General features: G+C 54.7%; 6 protein-coding genes across 6 annotated transcripts; 2 read left to right on the top strand and 4 right to left on the bottom strand.

Moving 5' to 3' along the window:
- Positions 1-1128: 1128 nt before the first annotated feature.
- BU25DRAFT_430359 (tannase and feruloyl esterase) lies at positions 1129-2655 on the top strand (the record flags this gene model as incomplete). The annotated part of the gene is made up of 1 exon (XM_033708597.1): positions 1129-2655. One exon carries the CDS (start codon positions 1129-1131, stop codon positions 2653-2655), a length of 1527 nt encoding a protein of 508 aa, XP_033563229.1.
- Positions 2656-5553: 2898 nt separating this feature from the next.
- Positions 5554-7473, bottom strand: BU25DRAFT_466065 (saponin hydrolase precursor; the record flags this gene model as incomplete). Its single annotated transcript, XM_033710675.1, has 1 exon — positions 5554-7473. One exon carries the CDS (start codon positions 7471-7473, stop codon positions 5554-5556), a length of 1920 nt encoding a protein of 639 aa, XP_033563228.1.
- Positions 7474-7891: 418 nt separating this feature from the next.
- On the bottom strand, positions 7892-14624 carry BU25DRAFT_365073 (uncharacterized protein). The gene is made up of 2 exons (XM_033703805.1): positions 10189-14624; positions 7892-10136 (listed from the first exon to the last, which is right to left on the bottom strand). Exons 1-2 carry the CDS (start codon positions 14429-14431, stop codon positions 8350-8352), a joined length of 6030 nt encoding a protein of 2009 aa, XP_033563227.1. The 5' UTR covers positions 14432-14624; the 3' UTR covers positions 7892-8349.
- Positions 14625-14800: 176 nt separating this feature from the next.
- BU25DRAFT_390045 (dihydrolipoamide acetyltransferase component of pyruvate dehydrogenase) lies at positions 14801-16637 on the top strand (the record flags this gene model as incomplete). Its single annotated transcript, XM_033704548.1, has 4 exons — positions 14801-15046; positions 15146-15186; positions 15246-15469; positions 15525-16637. The coding sequence occupies exons 1-4, from the start codon at positions 14961-14963 to the stop codon at positions 16635-16637; spliced, it is 1464 nt and encodes a 487-aa protein (XP_033563226.1). The 5' UTR covers positions 14801-14960.
- Positions 16638-17324: 687 nt separating this feature from the next.
- Positions 17325-18390, bottom strand: BU25DRAFT_466052 (uncharacterized protein). Its single transcript, XM_033710674.1, has one exon. It carries the CDS (start codon positions 18263-18265, stop codon positions 17606-17608), a length of 660 nt encoding a protein of 219 aa, XP_033563225.1. The 5' UTR covers positions 18266-18390; the 3' UTR covers positions 17325-17605.
- Positions 18391-19887: 1497 nt separating this feature from the next.
- Positions 19888-23692, bottom strand: BU25DRAFT_490157 (uncharacterized protein). Its single transcript, XM_033711478.1, has 3 exons — positions 22989-23692; positions 20369-22926; positions 19888-20313 (listed from the first exon to the last, which is right to left on the bottom strand). The coding sequence occupies exons 1-3, from the start codon at positions 23445-23447 to the stop codon at positions 20070-20072; spliced, it is 3261 nt and encodes a 1086-aa protein (XP_033563224.1). The 5' UTR covers positions 23448-23692; the 3' UTR covers positions 19888-20069.
- Between the last annotated feature and the right edge of the window lie 150 nt (positions 23693-23842).

Raw genomic sequence — 23842 nt, 5'->3', positions numbered from 1 at the left:
TCTGCAGCTGTGCGGAGTGGTAGTTTTGCTCATGAGCAGCCCTCAGCACCTGCACCAACACTCAACAGCCGAGGCCGCAAAATACTTCAGCCACGCAAGTTTTGGTAGCAGATTTTGTTGTATAGGTCTATAGATCACTCCACCAAAAAAATCTAGTTGCGATAGCCTTTGTGTGTGGCTGTAGAGCCTCATTTTTCTATGGGTGGTGTAAGTGTTGATGGTGCGCGTTGCGGCGCATGCGCATTGCGAGCACGGACACGGTAGTGAGAGATCAACTATGGGTCAGTGTCTGAGTCGCAGAGTGTCCCTGAAGGTGCAACATTCAAACGATCAAGCTATCCCCCTGAACATCGGTCCACGAGGTAAGTACAGTCTACAGGCTACCATACCTTCAACAAAGCTGACAAATGTAGTGTCACGGCGCATGCCCAAGGTCTGCACCAAAGTGGAGACGTTGCGATACATCATGTCGACGCCGTGACACCGCCCGCAATGATGTACAACTCTACATATCAAGAAAATTACTCGAATCACGCTCACGACTCAAACCACTCGACGAGGTCCACCACTGTTACTTAAACGTCCAAAGCTCTCGATACCTCTCAATCCTGCTCATCAATGTAAACTCCGTGCCAACAAGAACCATTTATTGACGAGTCTGACATATATGTAGTTGTTATGTGCACAGTAAGTTCCACCCAAGGAGAACATTAACCGGTAAGCTCGAAGCAAGCAAATCGGAAGGCAGGGAATTGCGGGTACAGATGCGGCAAGCATAACCGGCCGAGTAACGAGGCTAGCACCTGCATGGTCGACAAATAACCTACATCGCACATCGGATACTTTCTGTTACCTGCTTCTAGAACCTCCGTTAACAATTACCGGTCATCAAAAGCGGAATTTGCTCGGCGGAGTCACAAGCATGATGGCAGACTCCATTTAGCCTTTCCCATTGTGGTCAAAGGTCCTTTGTAATCCAGTGTTCTGTGGAAGGAACTTGGATGTCACGCAGATCATCAGGTGCCACGGTCAGGGCCGCTGTTCATCCGACACTATGTATAAATGGGGTACGGTCAACCACAGTACCCCTTCGCGGCGCCCATTGTCTCCGAACACGCCCTAGATATCATGGTGCTCAAGAGCCAGCTGCTATTGCTCCTTCCCTCTCCTGTTCTTTCTGCGCTTATCGCCCCTACCGCATCGAACTGTACAGCTAGCGCGCTCCTCACGCCGAGCATTCCTGGAGCCTCCATCCTGATTGTCGATGCCTATGAATCGACACTTGAGTCCACGGCTATCAGCTTCTGTAATGTTACACTCACCTACACGCATCCGGGCCAGAACGACCTTGTCAAAGTCTGGCTTGGGCTTCCCAGCACTTGGAATGGAAGGTTCGAAGGCGTAGGAGGCGGCGGCTGGGTCACTGGGTTCCCGTCTGAGATGGTCCCAGCCATCTCGCAAGGCTACGCGGCTGTCTCAACAGATGGAGGTCACGATGCTCTTAGCCAGGCGACTGACTCGTGGGCGCTCCTGAGCCCTGGCAACGTCAACTTGTATGCCCTGCAAAACTTCGCTTCTGTAGCGCTCAATGATATGACTGTTCTTGGCAAGCAACTGACAGAGGCCTACTATGGCAAGGCTATCACGAAATCATACTGGTCCGGCTGTTCCACTGGAGGTCGGCAAGGTCTCATGATGGCACAAAGGTACCCGGACGCTTATGATGGTATCCTGGCACAGGCACCAGGCGTCAGTTGGGCTGAGTTCATTCCCACTATGTTCTGGCCTCAGTGGATCATGCACGAGATTGGGTACTTTCCACCTCAGTGTGAGCTCGATACCATCACTGCTGCAGCTACGAGCGCTTGCGACGAACTTGATGGACTCAAGGATGATGTTATTGGTCTGACCGGCCTGTGCACCTTCGATCCCAGTACTGTTGTTGGCCAGCCGTACGCCTGCAGCAACGTAACAGGGACCATCTCGAAAGAGGCCGCGGAAATCGCGAAGCTCACCTGGACAGGTGCCACGAATGCGGTGGGGAAACTGCAATGGCCTGGTATTGCTCCGGGCTCCCCTTTTAGCGGGATAGCAGGTACCACGTGCGACTCGAGTGGCGGCAACTGCACTGGATTACCGTTCGCGATTACGACAGAATGGCACCGACTCTTCATCCAGAAGAACCCCGGCTTCGACCCATACAACTATACCCAAACTGGATGGGACGCAGCCTTCCATGCTTCAATACAAGAGTACACATCAATCATCGGCACCAGCGATCCTGACCTATCTGAATTTAAGAGCTCGGGAGGAAAGATGATCACGTGGCATGGTATGGCCGACCAGTTGATCCCCTTCAACGGCACTGTCAGTTACTACGAGCATGTACTCAGCTTGGATGCAAATGCGACTGATTTTTATCGCTTTTATTCAGCGCCAGGCGTCGAGCATTGCAGGGGAGGTGCGGGTGCTGCGCCAACTGATCCTCTGGCTGCACTGGTCTCTTGGGTGGAGGATGATGAAGTACCGCAGACGTTGGCTGCGAGTCGCACAGTGAATGGGACGATCTGGAAGCAGGAGTTGTGCTTGTACCCGCTGTCGTCCATTTATAAGGGCGGCGATCCGGCGGTGGCATCTTCGTACCAATGCGAGTAGGGCCACTTTGAGAAGAAGTGTGGATCATAATGATTAGGCAACGAAAGCTTTCACCGAAAATGCTACATAACGTATTCGTATATAACAACCGCCGTAGAAGTCGTGCGGTCCTATAAGATGTAGAAGGAACAAACCTGAACCCATCTTTTACTGCAAGGAATTATGTACATGGTCTATTCGGGTCTATAAAAGAGCGCTGATATCTACTGGACATCCCCAGAGGTAACTGTACACACGCGAAATCAATTGCCAAGATGGCTTCTTCTTGCCGAGATGGGGCTTCTTTGGTTGAATTCCATCTCTTCATCAGATCCTTCGTCGTTCCTGTCGTCGCGAATCCTTGTAAGTGCTTCATTAGGCAGGAAGACTGGCCATCGGCTCCTGTAGTTTTCTGGAAAACCTTTTCGACTCCACTGAACCAACCACTTCAGTTCTGTCAAGCCGTGACTTACATGGCCAGCGGTGTTTGTAGAAGACCTGATCGGGCTGTTCGAGAGCCAAGTCCCTCGTTTCCGGGACAAAGAGCAGTATCATCCACCACCCAATAATACACCAGGCGGCATACCATGCAAAGGCCCCAACCGTCGTCATTCCCTTATTACTGCTGAAGACTGGCCAGGTCATGGAAACGAAGAAGTTGAAAGCCCAGTTGATGAACCCTTATCCCATCTTTGAAACATACTCTTGCCTACAGTATGAACTGCCAATCTTGCACCTCGTTGGCTGCTGCCAGCCCCATTGCTTCCACATTCTATCTTGCTGCCTCCAAACGGCTTTCCGAAGCTTGTGCCTCTGCGTCAGCCTCGTCATCAGCCTCAAGCCCAGTGGCTGAGCAGCAATCTCATGCCTGGCCCAAGGGCAATCTTGGTGTTGTTGGCAAGCAGTCTGAGGTAGATTTTAAGCATGTTTACCTCAACGCTAAGAGGCTTTTGTTGCGGTATTGGTTGGTCTGTACAAGGTCTGACTGTCCGCCCGACAGACTAGTCTCGTGTGTAACAGGTCACTGGCTTGAGGTCAGGTATAGGTTCGTCATCTCCCAGCCAGATAGCAATTTAGCGCAGTATTCCATCGACCCGATAGTCATACGTTATCGTTTACTGTAGCTATCAGTATACCACAGCGGCCCACGCCACAACGCTTTTGACAGCACGTTTGGGTTACAAAGTGAGGCACAACAGTGCGCTGAAGGGCAATAGGGAGCCCTCGCCAATCTGGCAGTACGGTGTGGAGTTGGAGTACCTGGATGACAACATGCAAGCAATAAAGCTCCGGCTTTGCAAGCAGTGCCATCTCAATCGCAAGATCAATGATGCCAAAGCTATATGTGGCACTCGCCATATTGTTGAGCACTTGATCAAGACTCACCGCATTGATCCATATACAAGCCTGCTGCCAGAGACCCCATCTTGTCCATCCTTCTTGTCACCATTTGAAGCTGCAAAGGTAGCAGGCAGTGGCAGTGTAATATCTTACTCTCCATGGTAGGAGGAGACTTCACAGAGCACCTTGGTCAACTGGGTGATCTTGAAGGACGTGAGCTTTTTGAATGCAGTGTCATCAGAGTTACATGGAATACTTACATGAACCGGAAGAGCCTGCTCAATTCAGTGAGTACAATGAGCAAGTACATTGTCAGCACTCTGGAAGAAAGAAAAGAGGAAATTAGGAAGCTTTTGCTGGCCACAAAGAACAAGATCAGTGTCAGTGTTGATGTGGGGACCTTATGCAACCATCTTAGCTTCCTTGGTGTTGTTGCCCATTTCATTGACAAGTCAGAATAAGCTCAACACTAGTCCTCATTGCCTGCTGTACAGGGAAGCTGATGATAAGATCCTAGATGCAGAGTTCAAACAGAGGGGATATATTGATCTGCTTCAACTACCTCTATGAAGACCATACTGGGGCTGCCCAATTGCTCTTTGTACTCGACACTTTTGATTCCTATGAGATTTCTCAAAGGTTCCACTGCTTTGTGGGCAATAATGCAACCAGCAATGATGGCGAATCCATTAGGGGCCTCAATCAACATCCTGACATCATCATCACGGCAGACCACCGCATACGCTGTGCTGACCATATAATCAACCTTGCGGTCAAAGCTACAATATACGAGCATGGATTGAGCAAAGGGAGAGGGAGCTTGGTGTTGTAGGCAAGATGCACAACTTTGTCAATGCAGTGTGTGCATCCCACAAGCGCGCCACAAGCTGTTCAAAAGTGTACAGAAAGAGGCAGTTAATGAGGACGACCCTCTATATACTTTCAATACTCTGCAACTTTGTCAAGATGGCCGTGTCCACTGGCATTCATTTTATCTTATGATGCTGTGCTGCCTCAAGCTGAAGGATTGCATCCAAAAGTTCATCTGACTTCTCTGTAATAACAACAAGATGGCTTCTGATAACTTCAACTATAGTCCGCTCACTAATGCCCTCACCAATGAGGTCGGTCTCCATCTACTTACAAACGCAAAGAGCAAACGGCAGAAGCAAGTAAGCCAGCTTGACGTGTACTTTGATTCTTTGATCAAAAACAAGCTACAAGCATTAGAACATTCCTGCAACAGTACCTACTGCTACGAGCAGTATTTTGCTCCCAAATCATTCCCACAGTAAGTAGTTCACCTACTTTTAGGCAGTATCCTAGCTAACCAAGCCAATCAGCAGCAGTACTACTTCCTGTTGGAAACGTTGCGCTCCAGGCGGCATACGGCGATGTCTGACCTTTGGTCTCATAATAATTTGACTGTTGGCGTAGGATATGGCAAAGATACCTACCGAGAGACTTTTCTCGCGCTATCACTCAATTGAAAACAGTCTTTTGCCCCTATAACAAGGTGGTTTTCTCACCAAGTGCTACTAAGTACTAGGAAGTGCTACTAAGTACTAGGAAGTGCTACTAAGTCCCGTTCGGCGGCTGCTCATATCTTCGCCCCTCAACCGTCGTCGTCAGCGTCCCATTCGCTTCGAGGATATTCGTCATTGCATCGATCTTCAGATGCAACCCGCCCGGACCTGTTGTCTTCGTGCCGGTTACCACTCCATCTCGCGTTTGTACAAGATTTGAGTACCATCTCAATGTGTTCTCCCAGACCTTGGGAGGCGTGATAGAGACTGTGACATCCTCGTAGCCATTTAGAACGCAGTCCCCGTCATCGGAGTAGTCAGTATAGATGACTGCAATGCGATCGATGTGCTCGTCGCCAAAGAAGTGGATCTGTGCGTGCCCAGATACTTTGCTATTGAGCGTGTAAGTACCCGGTTCGACGACAAGCGGAGACGTCGGAACCTCGCCCGGTATAAACTTCGTCGCCCACGGCAAATAGTCAGGAACCTTATACACCATCTTCGGCACAACCGGCTCCCGACTCTCCAGCTTCGCAAGCATAACACGATACTGCCTCCCGCCCTGTGCTGTCGACTCAGGGCACTTCAGCATATTCTCACCCCCACAAGCCGGCGCGCTTACAAGAGCTTGCCAGTACACAATCTTCGTCCCGTCGGGCGAAAACGCTGGATCCGCGCGCCCATTCCAGTTTACATCGTCAACAGCACCGCTTGTCCCGTTACCGGCGGCGTTGACCTGTTGTCCGAAGTAATTTCCGCGGTCACCGTGCCGGTCGAGGAGAACGGGCTGGAAGAAGCGGCGCGCGCCATTGTTTCTCGTACTCGCCGCCGCCGTAACAGCTACCACATCGATGAGAGGCGGTATACCTCGGAGACCGGCCATCCACATCTGCCGATCGCTTCCGCGCGTGTCCATCGTGACGAACCACTCGTCGTCTGCCGAGAAGGAGATCGGGTCCGCGTACTCGGGATGGCTCGTCAGACGCCGCACAACCCCCGTCTGCACATGTACGGCGTAGAGATCGATGTTCGTGGACTCCGAAGGGTAGCCGATGTACGTTATCTCGTCGCCCGAGCCGCTGAAGCCGCGGAGTTCGCCGACTGTGATGGCGTCGCGGTGGATGGTGAGGTGGGTCCCGTTTGTGCTGAGGGGAGTCGCGCGTGTAGGATCTACGAGGAGATTTACGTTGACTAGGTCGTAACGGGGAACGAGGGGCTCGGAGGTTGGCAAGGCGTTGAAGGAGAGACGACCAAAGTATGCGAATTGGCCGCCAGCGGTGAAGGAACTCCAGCCGATGTGCGTGTCATCTGGGTGAACGCGCAGCTCTCGCGGAGTGCTGTTGGTGCCTGGCCAGTGGATTGGGTAGATGTGGATATGGTCGGGCGTGCAGGCTGAACTGCTCAGTTGCTCGCCATCGCAGTCGAGAATATTGTGACCCCAGATTGCTTTTGTGCCGCGGCGAAAGACGTGTGGGTAATCTCGTTCGGGCTGCAGCTCTCGAGCGTTTTCAGCTGGCACACCGCAACTGAGGCATTTCCACGTATCGCCGTTCGTGAAGTTGGTCCCGTCCGCTTTGATGAGGATCAACTGCTCACCGGTGTAGATGCTTGCTGGATCCGGGGAAGCTGGAGCACCAACAAACTCGACATTCACAACGACGTGCGTTCCGTCTGGGGTGAAATCTCCAGATTGGAACTTTTGCCTCTGTAGGTCGCGTGCAATGCAGCCTGTCCTGCGTGGGTTGATGTCGATGGAACATGACCCGGGGTTACGAGTGGGAGCGACTGGTGGCAAGGATAGCTCGAGGACTTCGATAGGCTCTGGTGATGGTGAGGATGGTATGTAGTCCTGATCTTGCCCAGAACGATAGGTGTTTGGAGTATCTGTTTGTTGCTGGACTAAACCAGGGTTTCCCGGGACTGTGACGGATGCCACGATTTGAACCGCTAGAGCGATCGCAAGAAAATACATGATGGCGTTTGACGGCTGACTTGAATTCAGCTGAGGTTTTTGAAGAATAATGGGAGGGCGGTTATGTGTTTTGCTCAGTTCAGGTTCCTTGGAAGACGGGATGGCGTAAAGCAGATGAACCTTGCCCGCGCGACGTCAAGAACAATATGAGGTTACATTTAACGTTACAACATAGATATTTTGGTACGGAGCAGGTCGTTTTGTGCGATGGAGGTGATACTACGGAATGGAACGGTGTATCTTGAGGAACAAGTGCTTCATACCGAGAGAACACTAGAGATGCTAGTGTCCTAATGTGGCTTAGTCAACCAATCGTATAGCGTATTGCGTCCGCCGTATACCAAATTCTTGGAATACGGCATGGGTACACTGACGACTTCTTGACATGTTGAATTTGGCATTTCGCTACAGTTCGTAGCACAGTGGAATACTGGACCCCTCCAGTACACTGATGATCTATTATTGCGGGAAAAGCTAGAAATCGTTACATCGGTTGGTTGCTTAAGAACTGCGACAAAAGTTTTCTTGTGACTAAGTAGTTCCACTTGACTCGAGTCCCGACTTGGTCTCAAATGTGAATCCAGCTGCGCCTGGAGACTACAGGGTCTTCTTGGCTTGGAAAAATGGCAAGTGTGAGCGACAAACATACTTCATTACACCCCAACACCATGCTCCAACACCAGTCCGGTGCTTTTGAACCACGTGAACACTTATAGTATACAACCACTTTTTGAAGAAAACAAGAGACCGAGCTCAGCGAGCTGACAAAGTCTCCTTGGTTTGAATACTGTGCTGCCTCAACTGGAGTAATCGTTTCACCCAACCGGAGTAATCGTTTCACAGCCTCTTTATCCCACAACTCGCCAGGTCGAACTCCTATCTCGTCCTTGGCGTTCGTCCAACCTCCGGACTACCCACCGCACTGCCTCTGCGCCTGTCATCGGGCCCCATCAGCTTGACAGGCCTAGTCCCCAACTTCCTTTCAAAAATCCTCATAACCAGCGCCTGCACAGCCCTCTGGACATCACTCGCCATCTCCGTGCCCAGCAACCCCACCACAAGAGGAGCGAACACATCTGTGAGCCGTTCGAACTCCGCGTCAGGGAAATTGGCGTACCCGTCCAAGACAGTGACGACGACGGGACGCCAGGTAACGATATTCCTCTGCTGCGTCTCCTCATCGAGTTCGATGTAAGATTGGATGATATCCTCGCACAGCGGTATCAATGCTTTTTCGGTTTCGGAGCGCGAGGCGGCGCGGTCGGAGGATGTGTCGTGGTACATTCTGAACAAAATCCCAACATACACACTCGCACTTCCACTCTCCTGCTTCAGCAAATTCGGCGGCTGTTTCATGAACCCCTCTCTGAACAGTCGTGACCGCAGATCGCGGTCGGCGTTGAAGCGCTTGGCGAAGTGGTAGCTCTTCTTCAGCACGGCCATGAGCCGCAGCAGTTCGCCGGAGGGAATATTTGAGTAGACGAGTTCGTTGCCGAAGAGCTCTTGCACGGTCTCGATCATGAGCAGTTGCAGGACGCACTTTGTTATGATCTGGTTGAAGAAGCGGCGGCGCGCAGCGGTAACGACAACTGGGGGTTGTTGCAGCGAATGTTCCTCAGGCCGGTAGTCCTCTAGGTCGCTTGTCTGCCGCGTAGGCACGTCGCCGGCTGTGGACTCCGTGACGAGCGAGGGACGGTGCGGGCTGTCGAGGCCGTTGATGCCGAGACCGTTGGAGGGCTCGGTGGAAGTCTCGGTGGGCGCGGTTTCGAGGTTGATATTGGTGGATTCGGCGATGGATTTTGCGTCGTCGGAGGTGCTTCGTGTGCCGTTGAGAGGGGTGGGGGCGCTGGAGCCGGATGTGGCGGCCGAGAAGAGTGCGGAGGCTTCGGTGCGGTGGAAGAGGTCGACGAAGGCTTTGACGATTTGGCTCCAGTGTTCTGGCTTGAACTTTTGGACGTTCTGGAGGATCAATTGTTGCAGGCAGTTGCTGCCGATGCGGGCTAGGGTGTCGTTCTCCTGGCAGATGCAGAGCGCCAGGAGGTCGAGGAAGCGGTCGAGCATGTACTCTAGTGAATCGAAGAAATGTGTGAAGAGCTTGATCATGTTGCGAAGCGCTTGAATCATCGTTGTCGAGAGCCAGACGGACAGCTCTTCGTGGTTCAGGACCTTGGTCATCTCCGACTTCGACTTGAGAACCATGAAGATGGGGTAGAGCAGCTGCCGCCAGAGCATGTCCCAGAACTCGCGTGGGAAGTTGCTGCCATAGCTGATGAGCGTATCAAACAGGTAGCTCAATGCTCTTGAGCGCACTTCCAGATCCTCGCCAGTCATGAGAACATCGTGGAAGGCGAAGAGCACAGGGAACCAGAACTGCTCTTCCTGTGTCTGATGAGTGGGCTGCTTGGGGATGGAGGAGCCCTTCTCGGACTCCTTGAGATAGCCAGCACGAGCAGACAGTGAGCACTCTGGCGTCCTCAGCATCTTCGGCACCGACGATTTCAGCAACTCGATTGCCTGTAGTGACTTCTTCTGGAACTTGTAGTTCTTCGAGAACTCGGTCAGACAGACGATCAGATCTGCAAACGCGCCCTGGGAGATGACGACACCGAAGCGGGTGTTGTACACCTGTGTGACGTTTTCGAATGCTAGGTTGACAATGCCCTCTGTGTAACGTTTAGTGGTTGAAGTTGCTATGAAGTGTTTTGGTTGACCTACCATAAGGCTCCCGGGCGGCAACAGTGAAGACGCCAAACATGGTCTTCCAGCCAGAGCGGATGTTCTCGCCGCGTGCTTGAATCATCTGGATCAGACAGCGCAAGACCATGTCCTTGACCGAGACAACACTGGCGTTGTTGATAATGTGCTCAAAGGGCTTTAGGAAGTCTTTTTGGAATTTGAATCCAGGAAGCTCTTCGATCTCCATGAACTTCATGGACAGCTGTCGTAACGAGTTGAGAGCGAAGTATACGACGTTCGTGTTGGTATGACAGCCGACTTCGTTGAAGTGGGCGCCCAGTACTTGCCAGATGTTGGTCCATTCGAATCGCACACGGGTCATGTTGTATCCACTGATTTCGACCAGCTTCTGCAGACTGTAGGTCCGTGGCGACTCGCTTTGTCCTGACGACTGAATTTCTTGCCAACTAACCTGGACCAGTGCCTTGACGAAGTCGACAATCGCCTCACCAGACAGATTCGCACTGTTGGTGAAGATACGGTCTACTCCCCGGACGATGTCTGTGGAGCGACTCTCTTCCGCTACATCCGCCGAGAAGTGTACGCTGTTGACATGGGATTGTCGCCGGCGGTTGCCAGGGACGTTGAGATTCTTCTTCGACTGTGACCCTGTGTTCGACTTCAGGACGTCAGGTACCGCGCGCTCGTCGATGCCAGCCGAGATTAGCTGGAAACGATCCAACTGTGAGACACACGTGAGAATCTCGCGCCAAGACTCTCTCAGCAAATTGCCCTCTGTGTGCGCGACCTCGATCAGTGTCTTTAGCGCCTCCATGTTCTTGGCCTTCATCTCGTTCAAATTGTAGAGGTTGGTGAATCGTGCGAGGAAAGACACAAAGGCCTGACGGGCATCCTCCAGATCGAAGAGGCAGGATATCCGGATCGCCAGCTTGATGCCCTCAATACACAAACGCACAATCTCGATGTTGTGATCCTGAGCCTGGCCAGAGAGGGCCATGAGGAACGGCATCCAGGTCACTTCAAACATGGGACCGACGTGTTTCGATGACGAAGCGGGGATGTACTTTGACACTGGCAGAGTAGCAGCGGTCCTGCGCTGAGCTCGGAGGAGTTGCTTGTACAACTGCTCGGTCTTGTTCGCCATTGCTTCGGAAGCCTGTGCAATGGCTTCTCTTTGCAGGTCTCGCGCACCACCTGTCAGCGCTTGACCTATGCTCGCAAGGCCAAGGCCTCCAGCAGGTTGTTGAGCAACCAGGCCCTTGTCTGCCGCAGCCTCCTGTTCGGTGTTGAGGACGATCTCGTTGTGCGCGATCTCGTCGTAGATGGCACGGAGATAATCTTCCGGCAAGTCCGCATTATCGTTGATGCCGCGGTTGTTCTTGATGAAGTCTTCCGGCGTCATGCGAGGGCCCTTCATCTTCTTGCTGTGCTGATCGACGTTCAACATGATCACAGAGTAGGAAAGAACGTAGGCAGTGTCAGCGTTGGCGAACGCGTTCGGGTTGCCGGTCATGTAGCGTTCAGCAAACTTCAGCATGAAACGATCAATCTTCTGCGCTTCACCAGGAAGCCGGAAGCTCTGGAGGAAACGGCGCAGCGCATCTACGAATCGAGTCTTGGTAAAATCCATCAAGTCGACAAATGCATGCATAATGGCGATGTTTTCGGCGTCAGCTTCGCCGAGGAACTCGCCAAGCGCACCCTTGTCTAACCGGTCGTTGTCGAGGAAGAAACGAGCAATGTCTTCCGGGGACTCGGAAGAGATGAAGCCATCCTTGATCAGGACCTTCAGACCCTTCTTAGGCTTGTAATTGAACTGTCGTACCGCGTTTGTCATGGCGGTCTTCCTCTGTTTCGCTTTCTCGAGTGAGCTGTAGTCGTCCTCTGCGAGAGGTGTTACTGTGCCGGAGTCCGCGCCAGCCGCCGGTGAATCGGCGAGGGTTCGCGCGTCTATCGAGACTCTCAGGTCGTCTAGTGATAGCCTGGAGTCTTGTGTCTGTGTTTTTGTGCTCTCAGGCAGAGACTGCTGCGCCCAGTCAACGAGCGACCGCAGGATCTCCACAAGAGCCTCGAGAGACTCTTGCTTGATCGCGTACTCTTGTGGGTATGCACCGTCCGCTTCACTAGCCGAGTTCATCGACACGGTGGTGAGCGAAGGTGGTAGTGTCCCCCGAGTCTGCCAGTCCATCTGTTTTGACTGCTTCTCTCGGTGGTCTTGGTACGCTTGTTGCTGCATGGGGGTGATTGTGACAGGATTGCTGGAGATCTTCGACAGATGCTCCACAACGCGCTGGTACATGTTGTCGAGCGCAGTGCGATCGCAGTCGTAGTTTAGGTACACCTCGACCAACGCCCTTGGGTCTGCAGCCAGCCGGCCAAAAATTGTCAAGACGTACTGCTTCTGGAAGGCAGGAGCTGCACGCTTGTCTAGTGTGGCAAGATAGATCTCCTTCAAGAACACCTCCACCTCCTTCTTGAGCATAACGCGCAGATACTTCAGCATCTGCCAGAAGATCTCACACGCTACCTCGAACACAGGCTTGACCGAGCTTGCACCGTTCCGGCTCAGACTGAGGCAAAGGTATTGCTTGATGGCCTGTACAAAGCTGGTGGGCTCGTCGCCGCTGCCACTCCTGATCGTGGCGTATGGCGAGATGAAGACTGCGATGTTGTTGTGGAGGATAGTGTGCACCATGTGCAGCGATAGCAGCTTCGACCTCATGCCCTGCGACCGTACGTCCAGGGCGTGGTCTACCGAGAGGCCCTTGGTGCTCAGACGGCACATGGCGCGGAAGACGAGGTATGCGTCCTTGACGAAGATTTCGTCTTCTTCCTCCTCATCCGTGCCGGTCTGTGGAGTGGATGTGTCTGCACCAGAGACCTGCCGCGAGCTGGGCTTCCCTTTTATGCGGGTGACTAACGTGGGCGCGTTGTCGTGTATCCGGTCGTCGTTGAAGCTCATGTTGTTCTCGAAGCTTTGGAGGGTAATCTTTGGTCCGGTGTGCATGTCCACTGCCCTGTCACTGGGCTCCTCTGATTCGCCGTCCTGGCCGGACGAGCGTGAGTGTGAGCGTGAGCGTGAGCGTGAGCGTGAGCGTGAGCCTGAACCTGAGTCATTGACGTCCGGTGTGCCTTCCTCGTCTTCCTGCTCTAAGCTCTCGTCTGACCGATCCTTCTCGTTCAGCGAGGCACGCGACAGATTGACTCGTGCCTCTTTGACAGCCAGCCTCGCCTTGACCCTCTCGAAGACGGTGCCGACCATCTGCGTCAGAGCTCCCTGTGCAACCTGCTGGTTTGCGCTCGACTTGGAGAGCAGGAAGATGTTGTAGGTCAAGCGCACCGCCTTGAGCAGGCCCGCTCCGTGGACCACGATCTTGTCGTTCAGGATAGCTGCGAGCAGCGACTTCACAATCTGCAACTGCACGTCTGGGTGTGTAGCCTCGCCCTGGAAGCAGTCGCATATTGTGTCGATGGCGCGCTCGATCAGGGGCGCTCCCTGGCTGGGTTCGCCCTGTAGCTCCGAGGGCTCCGAGGGCTCCGAGGGCGCGGAGAAGTACGAGTAGCTGATGAGCTTGCCGATGCAGTCCAGGGCGGTGATGGACACGGGCACATTGGACACCTCGGACGCCAGCTGCAGGGGCTCGAAGAGCAGCTCGGGGCTGATGCGCGCCGGGTCGCCCTCCCGCTTGATGGCAGCCAGGGCGGCACTGGTGGCATTGCCGAGCTTCTTGTTCTTCCTGGCGTCTTTGGAGGCGGCGATTGTGTCCAGCGCGGTGCCGACGAAGACAAGGGAGCTGCGCGTCGAGGGTCTTGTGGCCGTGGTCGCGGCGGTCGACTGCGAGTCTGTTCGCGGGCGGGCGTCGGCGTGGACGCGCTGGTCGAAGATCTGCTCCGACGAGCGCGGCGTGTCTGCGCCGTTGAAGACGTTCAGCGTGGGCGTGGGCGTGGGCGGGGGCGGCGGCTCTGTGCCTGCGGGCTCCTGCCGTGTCTCTGCGGCTGGGGCTGCGTCTGGGGCTGCGTCTGCGTCTGCGTCCGCCTCTGCGTCTGCGTCTGCGTCTGCGTCTGCCTCTGCCTCTGCCTCTGCCTCTGCGGGTGTCTGTGTCTGCGCATGCTCGCGCTGCTCGGGTGCCGCCTCTGCCCCGTTACTCCCGCCTTCTTCTGCCGGCGTGTCTTCCTGTAGCCTGTCTTCCTGTGGCCTGTCTTCCTGTGGCCTGTCGTCCCTCGCTTCCTGCTCCGGCGGGGCTGCTTGGTGGTCGGCCATGGTGGTCGCTCGGTGGTTGCGTATGCGCGATGGTCCGGATACTCGGGGAGGCACCTCTCTCACGAGTCTTGTCTGTCTCAGCTTCAGGGTGTCGGTGCTCCTCCCTCAATCATGCTGGACTGCGATTGTGCCAGCTACTGCAATCTTCGCACAGCAACGAATGCCTGTATATCGCGTTCTGGGCAGATTCGTACTCGGCATGAGATGACCAAGTGTCCCTTGCCCCAAGCACCTAGTGTGGCTCGACCCTCCGTCGGAGCTGCTGTCGTGCAAGCCACACAGACCGCCCGACGCGCGCCTAACCCTTCCCGGCCTAAGCAGCAAGAGAACCTCCCGGCTCCGATTAAACACATTTTGTTGGGCTGAGACTCTCAACCATCACCTCGACCTGCATCACAACCCGCGCCGCCGTGTGCAAGAGACCACCCATCCCGCCGCCCGTCGCTCCTTTCACACCCCCGACGGTCCTCTCCCTCACCACCACATCGCCCCGTGCAGCACCTGAGCGCAGCCCCGGCATCCCGACACAATGCCTGCCACCACCACCATCCTGTCCCGCGCCGGCGCTCAATTGAGCTCGAGGGGGTCAATCGCCCTGCGCGGCGCCTTCCAGAGGTGCGTTTCCGGCGATTGCTGCCGCGGCGGAGCTGGGGAGCCCGCCTGCACGCGTCGTAGGCGTGCGGTATGGCAGCAGTGGTAGCTAACTCGGCCCAGACGCACTCCCGCTCTCTCAGCGCTCGCCCGCTACTATGCCTGTGAGTGGCTTCTGATCCTACCACCCGGCCCTCCAGCACACTGACGCATTTCTCCGCAGCCTACCCTTCGCACACGGTCATCCGCATGCCCGCGCTGTCGCCCACCATGACGGCGGGAAACATTGGCGCATGGCAGAAGAAGGTCGGCGACTCAATAGCCCCCGGCGACGTCCTCGTCGAGATCGAGACAGACAAGGCACAGATGGACTTTGAGTTCCAGGAGGACGGCACCATCGCCAAGATTCTCCGCGACGCCGGCGAGAAGGACGTCGCGGTCGGCAGCGTGAGTGGGCCCAGCTGAGGTCGGAGCATGGACGCGAGCTAACTGATGCGTCTAGCCCATCGCTGTCATGGTGGAGGAGGGCGAGGATGTTTCCGCCTTCGACAAATTCTCCATCGAGGACGCCGGCGGCGACAAGAAGGCCGACAAGCCGTCCAAGGAGGGCAACGCCGCCGAGGCCAGCGAGCCCGCCGACTCGGGCTCCAAGACGGCCCCCCCTCCCAAGCAGGACGAGTCGGCCGCGCCCGTCTCCCAGGAGTCCGACTCGACCGGCGCCCGCCTCGAGACCTATCTCCAGCGCCAGCCCGCCTACTCGCCCGCCGTCAAGAAGCTCGCTCTTGAGAAGGGCGTCGCCCTGAAGAACATCAAGGGTACCGGCCGCGGCGGTGCCATCACCAAGGAGGACGTCCAGAAGGCCACGCCCGCTGCTGCTGGTGCTCCTGCCGCCGCTGCCACATACGAGGACACAGAGGCCACCAGCATGCGCAAGGTCATTGCTTCGCGCCTCACCGAGTCGATGCAGCAGAGCCCCCACTACTTCGTCGCCTCCAGCATCTCCGTCTCCAAGCTCCTCAAGCTCCGCGAGGCCCTCAACGCCTCCTCCGAGGGCGCCTACAAGCTGTCGGTCAACGACCTGCTCGTCAAGGCCCTCGCCGTTGCCGCCCGCAAGGTCCCCGCCGCCAACTCCTCGTGGCGCGAGATCGACGGCAAGGTCATCATCCGCCAGCACAACGTCGTCGACGTCTCCGTCGCCGTCTCCACCCCCGTCGGCCTCATGACCCCCATCGTCAAGAACGTCAACGGCCTCGGCCTCCAGTCCATCTCCGCCCAGATCAAGGATCTCGGCAAGCGCGCTCGCGACGGCAAGCTCAAGCCCGAGGAGTACCAGGGCGGCTCCATCACCATCTCCAACATGGGCATGAACGCCGCCGTTGAGCGCTTCACCGCTGTCATCAACCCTCCTCAGGCCTGCATTGTTGCTATCGGCACAACGAAGAAGGTTGCCGTCCCCGGTGAGATCTCCGAGGACGGCACACCGAGCGTGGAGTGGGACGACCAGATTGTCATCACTGGTTCCTTCGACCACAAGGTCGTTGACGGCGCCGTTGGTGGCGAGTTCATGAAGGAGCTGAAGAAGGCTATCGAGAACCCTCTTGAGCTGCTGTTGTAAGTAGTCGTAATGGGAGGGGGTTGATGTGTGTGTGTGTGTGTAACTTTATTGGGGGAAGCATCTCTTGTACAATGAACTGCGACTTCTATTTCCCATACGATATCTAGTTGCATAGGCTGAAAGCATTTTCCGTTCATAGCCTTCCTTTTTGATTGTCGGTGAACAATTGCACACATGTGCCTCGACGGCATTCAGTCCTCGTGCAGCCTTGAGGAGCGCTACTCAATACTGCAGCGGATATCGATGGCACTGAGTTTTTGAGCCTCAGAGCTGTTCAAAGGGTCAGTGCTGCGGCCGCGGTGGGTCTGCAACCTCCGACTTCTCCCGGACATGATCTCGTTGCGGGCTAGATCCAACAACACCAAGGCGGACCCATCTTCTTGAATCTGCTCTCACGGCCAGTCCTCGTGTGGCTTTCCATCGTCTTGACTTTTGCTTCACCATCACCGCCTATTCACTCCCACGACCCCGTCTGTATCTGTTTCCCCCTACACCCATACCCCTCTTTCTTCGTTCAAACATAGGCGGTCCACGAACATTTTTCTTCTTCCGCTTTCCAGATAAGATAAGAGGTGCATATTATCCATCCCACTCTCACGATCAATTATTGGCACTATCGTGTTTGTCATTCTCAACTTACATCGCATCCCATCTTGAATGTTGCCTCTTTCTCAGGCTCCCTCTCAATCAAAGCACGCTGTTCTTGCGGTCCGCATGATCCCGGCTCTCCATCTTAGCCACACGATCCTCTTCCCAAACAACTACGCTTCGTCGGTACAACCTCTTACTTATCTCCTCCAACCAATTACTGCTTACCACATCAACCCCTCCAATACTCAACCTCTTCGTCTCCTTCACGAATCCCCACACAAACAGCGTGCCAAATTCACACGTACCCAGAAGAATGAAGTACGAATACAGTTCCAGCTTCTCCGTAGCGGTAGGCCACTGCTGGCCGAGAGCGACGGCTATGCCAATCGGAATTGCTGCAGCGTTACCGATTCCCATTTCGCGCGCGTGCGTGGGGAAGATCTCGTTGACGTAGACCACGGTTGGGCCGGTGGAGAGGAGTCAGTAGGTGCAGGTGTTGATGACGATGAAGACGGCTGTGGTGCGTCAGACGTTAGGTCTTGTATGTCATTGAAGAGACTTGTGTGGAGCTCTTGCCGATGAAAGCACACGCAGTCGTGTTGTTCTGACCCCGAGTGTCCACGGCTAAGCTGCAGTTGCATGCTAGTCTGAGGGTTTGGATTGTGGGTGCGAAGATGATGCAGTTCCGTCGGCCGATGCGCTCGACGAGGTAGCAAGGCCCAAGCGCAGCGGATGTGTATAGAATTTTGCAGACAGGCCTGGACTAGGAGGGCGTTTTTCTGCGTCGACAGGCCGAATGGTTGGTAGATTATGACTGCGCAGACCTGACGACCGACTAGTCTTCTATGTAGGGTGCGGTTGGGGTTTACAAAGGGGGGATGTTGCTTACCTCCCAAGAGACCGACGCCAGAGAATTGCTGTTGAAGGGGGACCATAGCATAGCCAAAGCGCTTTCCAAGACGGTTGTTTGAGAATATGACAGTCATGGTCACATCTGCGGAGAACGTCTCCTTCACAATTCCTAATCCTGATGGCATTCGATGTGCTACGGCATCCTTGTCGATGATCACGACCAGCAGCTTGAACGTGCCTCCCACCTTAGGGGACACTCTGCTCGCTCAGCGAGCGCATGTATTCACACAGCCACTCGAGCCGTTCAGCTTTAAGTCGACATGGAACAGCATTTCAACCTGACCTCAAGCCCACTTCATCGTCGAAGTTGATTCCACACGTGCCAGCATTCAGACACTGCGGAACCCTGCAGACGCGTGTGGCACAAATTTCGTCCTCAACTCTGCCCAGGCACCAGACCTCGATGTAGAGGATTCGAGGTTCCTGGGAGATGTGGTCCTCCACGGCAGACCTGAAGCTGAAGAGCCAAGCGCGACAACGACTTCCGGCATGTCCAGACATGTCCGTTCCACAAGCAGTTTGCATGACTGTATCACACTCATCTACACAGACAACGCAAGCAGTGCCGCCGGATTCCAGGGCTTCTCTGTACGGGAAAGATACGCCTTGTCTGGTCCCACTCGCGACCCGCTCGACTGGACCATCCAGGTCACGAACGATAGCCCAAACTGCCTGATCTTGGAAGACTTCGGGGTGCCACTGCTGCTGAACTCGCGCTGGGGAGACGATCAAAACGCACAACTACGAGCAAGCTGTCCACCGCCATTCTTTTGTGGGAAAATACGGCTCTAACATGTACTGGCAGCGTCCCAACGGCGAGGGACCCATGCTGGTGATGACTGGCCACACCACTACGGCCTTGGGGGTTCAAGCATCGCTTCAGGGACGGCGAGGGTGTCTTGGGCAGATTCTCACCAAAGACGCCCTCGCCGTCCCTCTTCCCGAGCACTGCATACGCTCTGTGCACACCCCTACGTCGAGAGCGGATGTAACCTGTCAACCCCTTCCAGTCACTGCCCTCACCCTGCCCCCCCCCCCCCCGGCGAGTCCCGAGAGTACGGATTTCGCTTCAAGTGCGCAGCCGATGATTCGGGTCTTCGGAACGCTATCTACGAGTCTGGCAGCCTTGATGTTGCGTCATTGGCGGGTACGGTCATCCCATCGAACACTACGGCGATGCTGGCGGTACGCAGCCAAGGAGGAAACCAGAGGCCTGGGGTCAGACGACGTACAGATCAGCGACGCTGGGGCACTCAAAGGGATACACCATCTACAAGCTCATATTCCAGGCCCTAGGAGCAGCTGACCTCACATTCTCTATCGGTGATTCGCAATGGAGTGTTTTGCAATACTATTGTGTGGAGCCGCTGCGTTTCTAGCTGTCCATCAACAAGCGGAGACAGCAAGGGGTACAATGGTGCTTTCTTGCAATGGGACATGAGCACACGCAAACTTATCACCTGGGATGACTACCCTGGCGGAGGATGGAACGAGTGGATGGTAGGAGGCTCCGACGACCTTGGCCTAGCTCCTGCCGCGTTTCTGTCCGAGAAAAATGTTCTTTCCTGTTACACTGATGATCGAGAAGAACACAGTCGAGTACTGTCTCCCGGAGATGCTTGATGCGAAATGCACAATCATAATCCGCGAGGAAATTTTGAACAGGTCGGGCAGGGAGAGCGGGAGGGCGGACATGCACGAACAGATGAAGTTACTGAAGTGAGATGTGCGAATACAAAAAATGCATATACACTAACAGAGCCTTTTCGCTGTATAGTGGAGATATGCGCAGAACGCCAGACCATGCTGTAAACGCCCATGCGCATCCACCTGCTTCAATTCATCCATGTGCTTCAATTCATCATACACGTCTCTCCCCCTCCCTCCTCTCGTCCATCTCTAATCCACCTCTAGCATCGTTCACTTTACTCACTGAATGTCAAACAACTTCTTCAGCTCAATCAACAGCTTCCACTCATCCTGACTGACGTCATTCCTGAAGAACTCTTTCAACGTGTCGATACTCTTCCTGCTGATCGCGCTATACAGCGTGTCATCTTCTTCCAGGTGGCGTCCGTACATGGGCTGGTTGGGGCCTTCGATCTTGACGGCAACAGAGGGTTGACCCTTTTTGCAGACTTGGATTTGCTTATGGTCGCGCTCGATGGATGTACTAGAAAATACTTAGTAAAGGGTGTTTGAGATTGGGAATAAAAGGAGGGACGTACACTCTTCCAAGCTGGATAATCTCCTTGACGCCAGTGGCGGGATTCTTTTTGATGGCGCAGATGGGCGTTGTCATCTTCAAGTTACCTTCCACAACATCGACACCAATGACAATCGGATCCTTCTTGTTGAAGACAGCGACGGGGCGCAGCACGCAAGGGAAGACAGCAAGCATCTTGGACTCTTCCTTGCGCTGCTCCTCCAGCTGCTTCATGTGCGCTGTAAACTTATCGAACAGGTGGTAAATAATGTCTGCCTCGAAGATCTTGACGCCGATCTCCTCCGCGTATGCCTTCGCCTCTTTGTCGACCTTGACATCGAAACACAGCATAACTGCGTACTCCTTGGCCTTTTCTAACATGATACCAGCACGGAGAACGTCCTTTCTGAAGACAGGACCGATGGAGATGGTAGATACGGGAATCTTGGAGACGCGCAGGAATTCGAGGAGCGCTTCGAGGGAACCGAGGGTGGAGGCTTGGACGGACACACCACGGCCGGTCTTGGAGACCCTGCTAAGCAGGTGCTCGAGGTCGCCCATGACTTCGTCCATGAGGTCTTCTTCATCGTCGTCAGGTCCTACAACGAGCAGGCGAGATCCGGCAATGGCGGTATCGAGGCCATCGGCGGCAATCTTGATACCCATGGCGGCCTTGACTTCCTTGTTGTGTACGTACTGCGATTTGACACGCAATTCCTTCATCTCGGCAGGTGTGAGGAGCGCACGCACATTGGTGACGATGGGCTCGGGATTACCGCAGACTACTATCCGGTCACCCTCGTGGAGGACACCGTTGGACAGAATGACATCGATGGTTGTACCAAGACCTTCGATGACCTTGACTTCGAGAACGGTACACTCGACTTCAGAAAGGTACATGAGGTTGTTGGTAAGACGGCTCTGGGTAAGGTTGACGATGAGCTTGATCATGTCGGGAATACCTTCACCGGTGTGCGCGGAGGTAGGGCACACCGAGACGTACTTAGACATGCTTTTGTTTTTGAAGTGCAGCTCAGAATTAAAACCCTGTTCAGCCAGCTGAGTGCGCACAAAGGCCCATCGCTCCTCAAACTCGGACTGAACTGCTGGCTTCTGGAGGTTGAAGCTGTCCTCAAAACCGTTGTTGTCGATCTTCTTCCAGCCGAACAGACGATCGATCTTGTTGAGAGCGACGATGAAGGGTGTTTTCCTGCCACGGAGCAGCTTCATCGACTCGATAGTCTGGGGCTCAAGACCGTGCATGATATCGATGACCAGGATAGCAATGTTACACAGAGACGAACCGCGAGATCGCAAGTTAGTGAAAGACTCGTGACCAGGTGTGTCGATAACCAAGAGACCGGGGACATTGAACTTGAAGCTGTGGTCCTTGTTGACGACTGCGACCTTCTTCTCCAGAGCCTCGACCGGGAAGTAAGTGGCACCGATCTGCTGCGTGATACCTCCGGCTTCGCCCTCTTGTACGTTGGTCTGACGGATCTTGTCGAGCAGCTTTGTTTTACCAGTATCGACGTGACCGAGAATGCAGCAAATGGGAGATCGCAGGTTGTCCTTGGAACGCTGAGCCAGAGCAGCCTCGTGAGCCTCCTTTCGTCGATCGGCAGCAGCCTGCTTGCGGGCAGCCTCAGCCCTCTGTGTTGCAGTTCCTTGCTCGTCCTCTGAAGAGTCGTCCTCGCTGTCATCGTCGGAGTCTTCCTCGGACTCGGAATCAGAATCAGCAGCTGTCGCAGCGGGCTTCGCAACGGCCTTGTCCGCTGGTGTAGGTGCTGCATCTGCGGCCTTCGCTGCTGCAGTCTTGGCCTCTTCTGCCTTCTTCTTCTCTGCCGCATTCTGCCCCTCTTCCTCATCTGTGTCGACATCCCAGCTGTCCTTGACGCCGTCCATCTCATCAGCCTGAGCTTCCCAGTCGTCACCAGAGTCTTCTCCCTTCTTGGCTTCAGCATCGGCGCGGGCCTTCTCAGCCTCTGCAGCAGCTGCCGCGGCTTGCTCTTCAGCCAGCTTCATCTCTTCGAGCTTCTTCGCAGCCTCCTCAGCTTCGCGTGCTTCCCGCTCTTTCTGCTCCTGCTGCTGCTTCCTCTTCTTTCGGTCGTCATACTTGGGCTTCTTGGGTGCTTCCGGCTCGCCTTCAAGCGCGGCAACCTTTACGCCGCTCTCGAGCATCTGCTTCAGGCGCAAGTCAGCCTTGGCTTTAGCTTCCTTTTGCGCCTTAGTCAAGTATTTGCCCTCCTTCTTCAGCTGCTCGATCTTCTCTTTTTCACGCTGCTTCTTAGCAGCCTTTGCCTCTTCTTTGCGCTTGCGCTCCTCTTCAGCAAGCCTCTCTTCCTCCTCGGCGCGAGCTTTGTCTTCGGCTTCGAGGCGAGCTTGCTCCTCCTGTTGCTTCCGCAGCGCCTCTTGTTGCTTCTGAAGAGCTGCCAAAGCTGCAGGGACCTTCTTCTTTTTGCCACCAGCAGCAGTAGTGGAAGCAGCAGGCTCAGGAGTGGGGGCTACGACTTCGACGGGTTTGGCCTCGGCGGCTTCGGGTTCGGGCTTCGCAGAACCGCTAGCCTTTTTCTTCGCAGCCTGTGGTGTTCTGGTTAGTTTGATGTATATAGTAAAGCTTCAGGGCTTCGACTTGGACCTACCATCTCCTTCTTTCGCTGCTTCTCCTTCTCTTTCTTCTCTTTCTCTTTCTCAGCTTTGGTTTTCATGCGCGGCGCCTCGGCAGGTGGTGTCTCTGGCGCAGGCTCCTCCTTCTGAGCAGCGCCGCCCTTCTTATTCTTCTTGCCATAGTTGCCGGCGAAGACATCGTCGTCATCATCAAAGTTGGCTTCCTGAGGTGCCTTGTCCGCGAAGTCATCACCGCCGTTGGCTGCCGGTGGGTCTTCACCCTCGACTTCCGTGTTTGCTACCTTCTTATTCTTCTTCTTTCCACGCCTTTGGAGGGCAGCCATCAGGCCACCGCCCATATCATCCTCTGCACCAGCTTCCTCTGCAGCCTTGACTTCCTGGGCGAGAGCATCGTTCTCAGTGGTGACTGTCTCACCGAGCTCGGCCTCCCAGTCATCGTCCTGCTGCTTCTTCTTGCCCTTTTTTGGCGCCATTTCGTCGGTTGAGCTTCTCGTGGAGGGAAATGTAGTCGCTCGTGCGTATTATGTAGGGTGCCGACGGGAACGGTTCCTGTGGCGGCGGGGTTGACGAAGTCAGGTTCGGAGTCCTAAAGTTGCAGGTGGACGTTCGAAGTGGGAGCCCAGAGGCTAGCTAGCCTTGTTGAAAGATCCCGTGAGTCAAAACTAAGCCAACGAAGGCCTGGATCTAGCAAGGAAGTGATTTAAAATTGAAGCGTGAGGCAAACGCACACAAGGCGATCGAAATTCGTCTGCTGCTTCGATTGTTCTCAGTGGCGCTAATTGGTGGGGTAGTGGCCCGTGCACAGTATATTGTGACAAGCTGTGGCGCTGAGGCATCAACACCACATTCACACGTCCATGGATCTCAC

Source organism: Macroventuria anomochaeta, assembly GCF_010093625.1.
Source record: "Macroventuria anomochaeta strain CBS 525.71 unplaced genomic scaffold BU25scaffold_11, whole genome shotgun sequence".
Classification (NCBI taxonomy): domain Eukaryota; kingdom Fungi; phylum Ascomycota; class Dothideomycetes; order Pleosporales; family Didymellaceae; genus Macroventuria; species Macroventuria anomochaeta.
The sequence above is the reverse complement of the archived record's forward strand: the minus strand, read 5'-3'. Positions and strand labels throughout refer to the sequence as shown.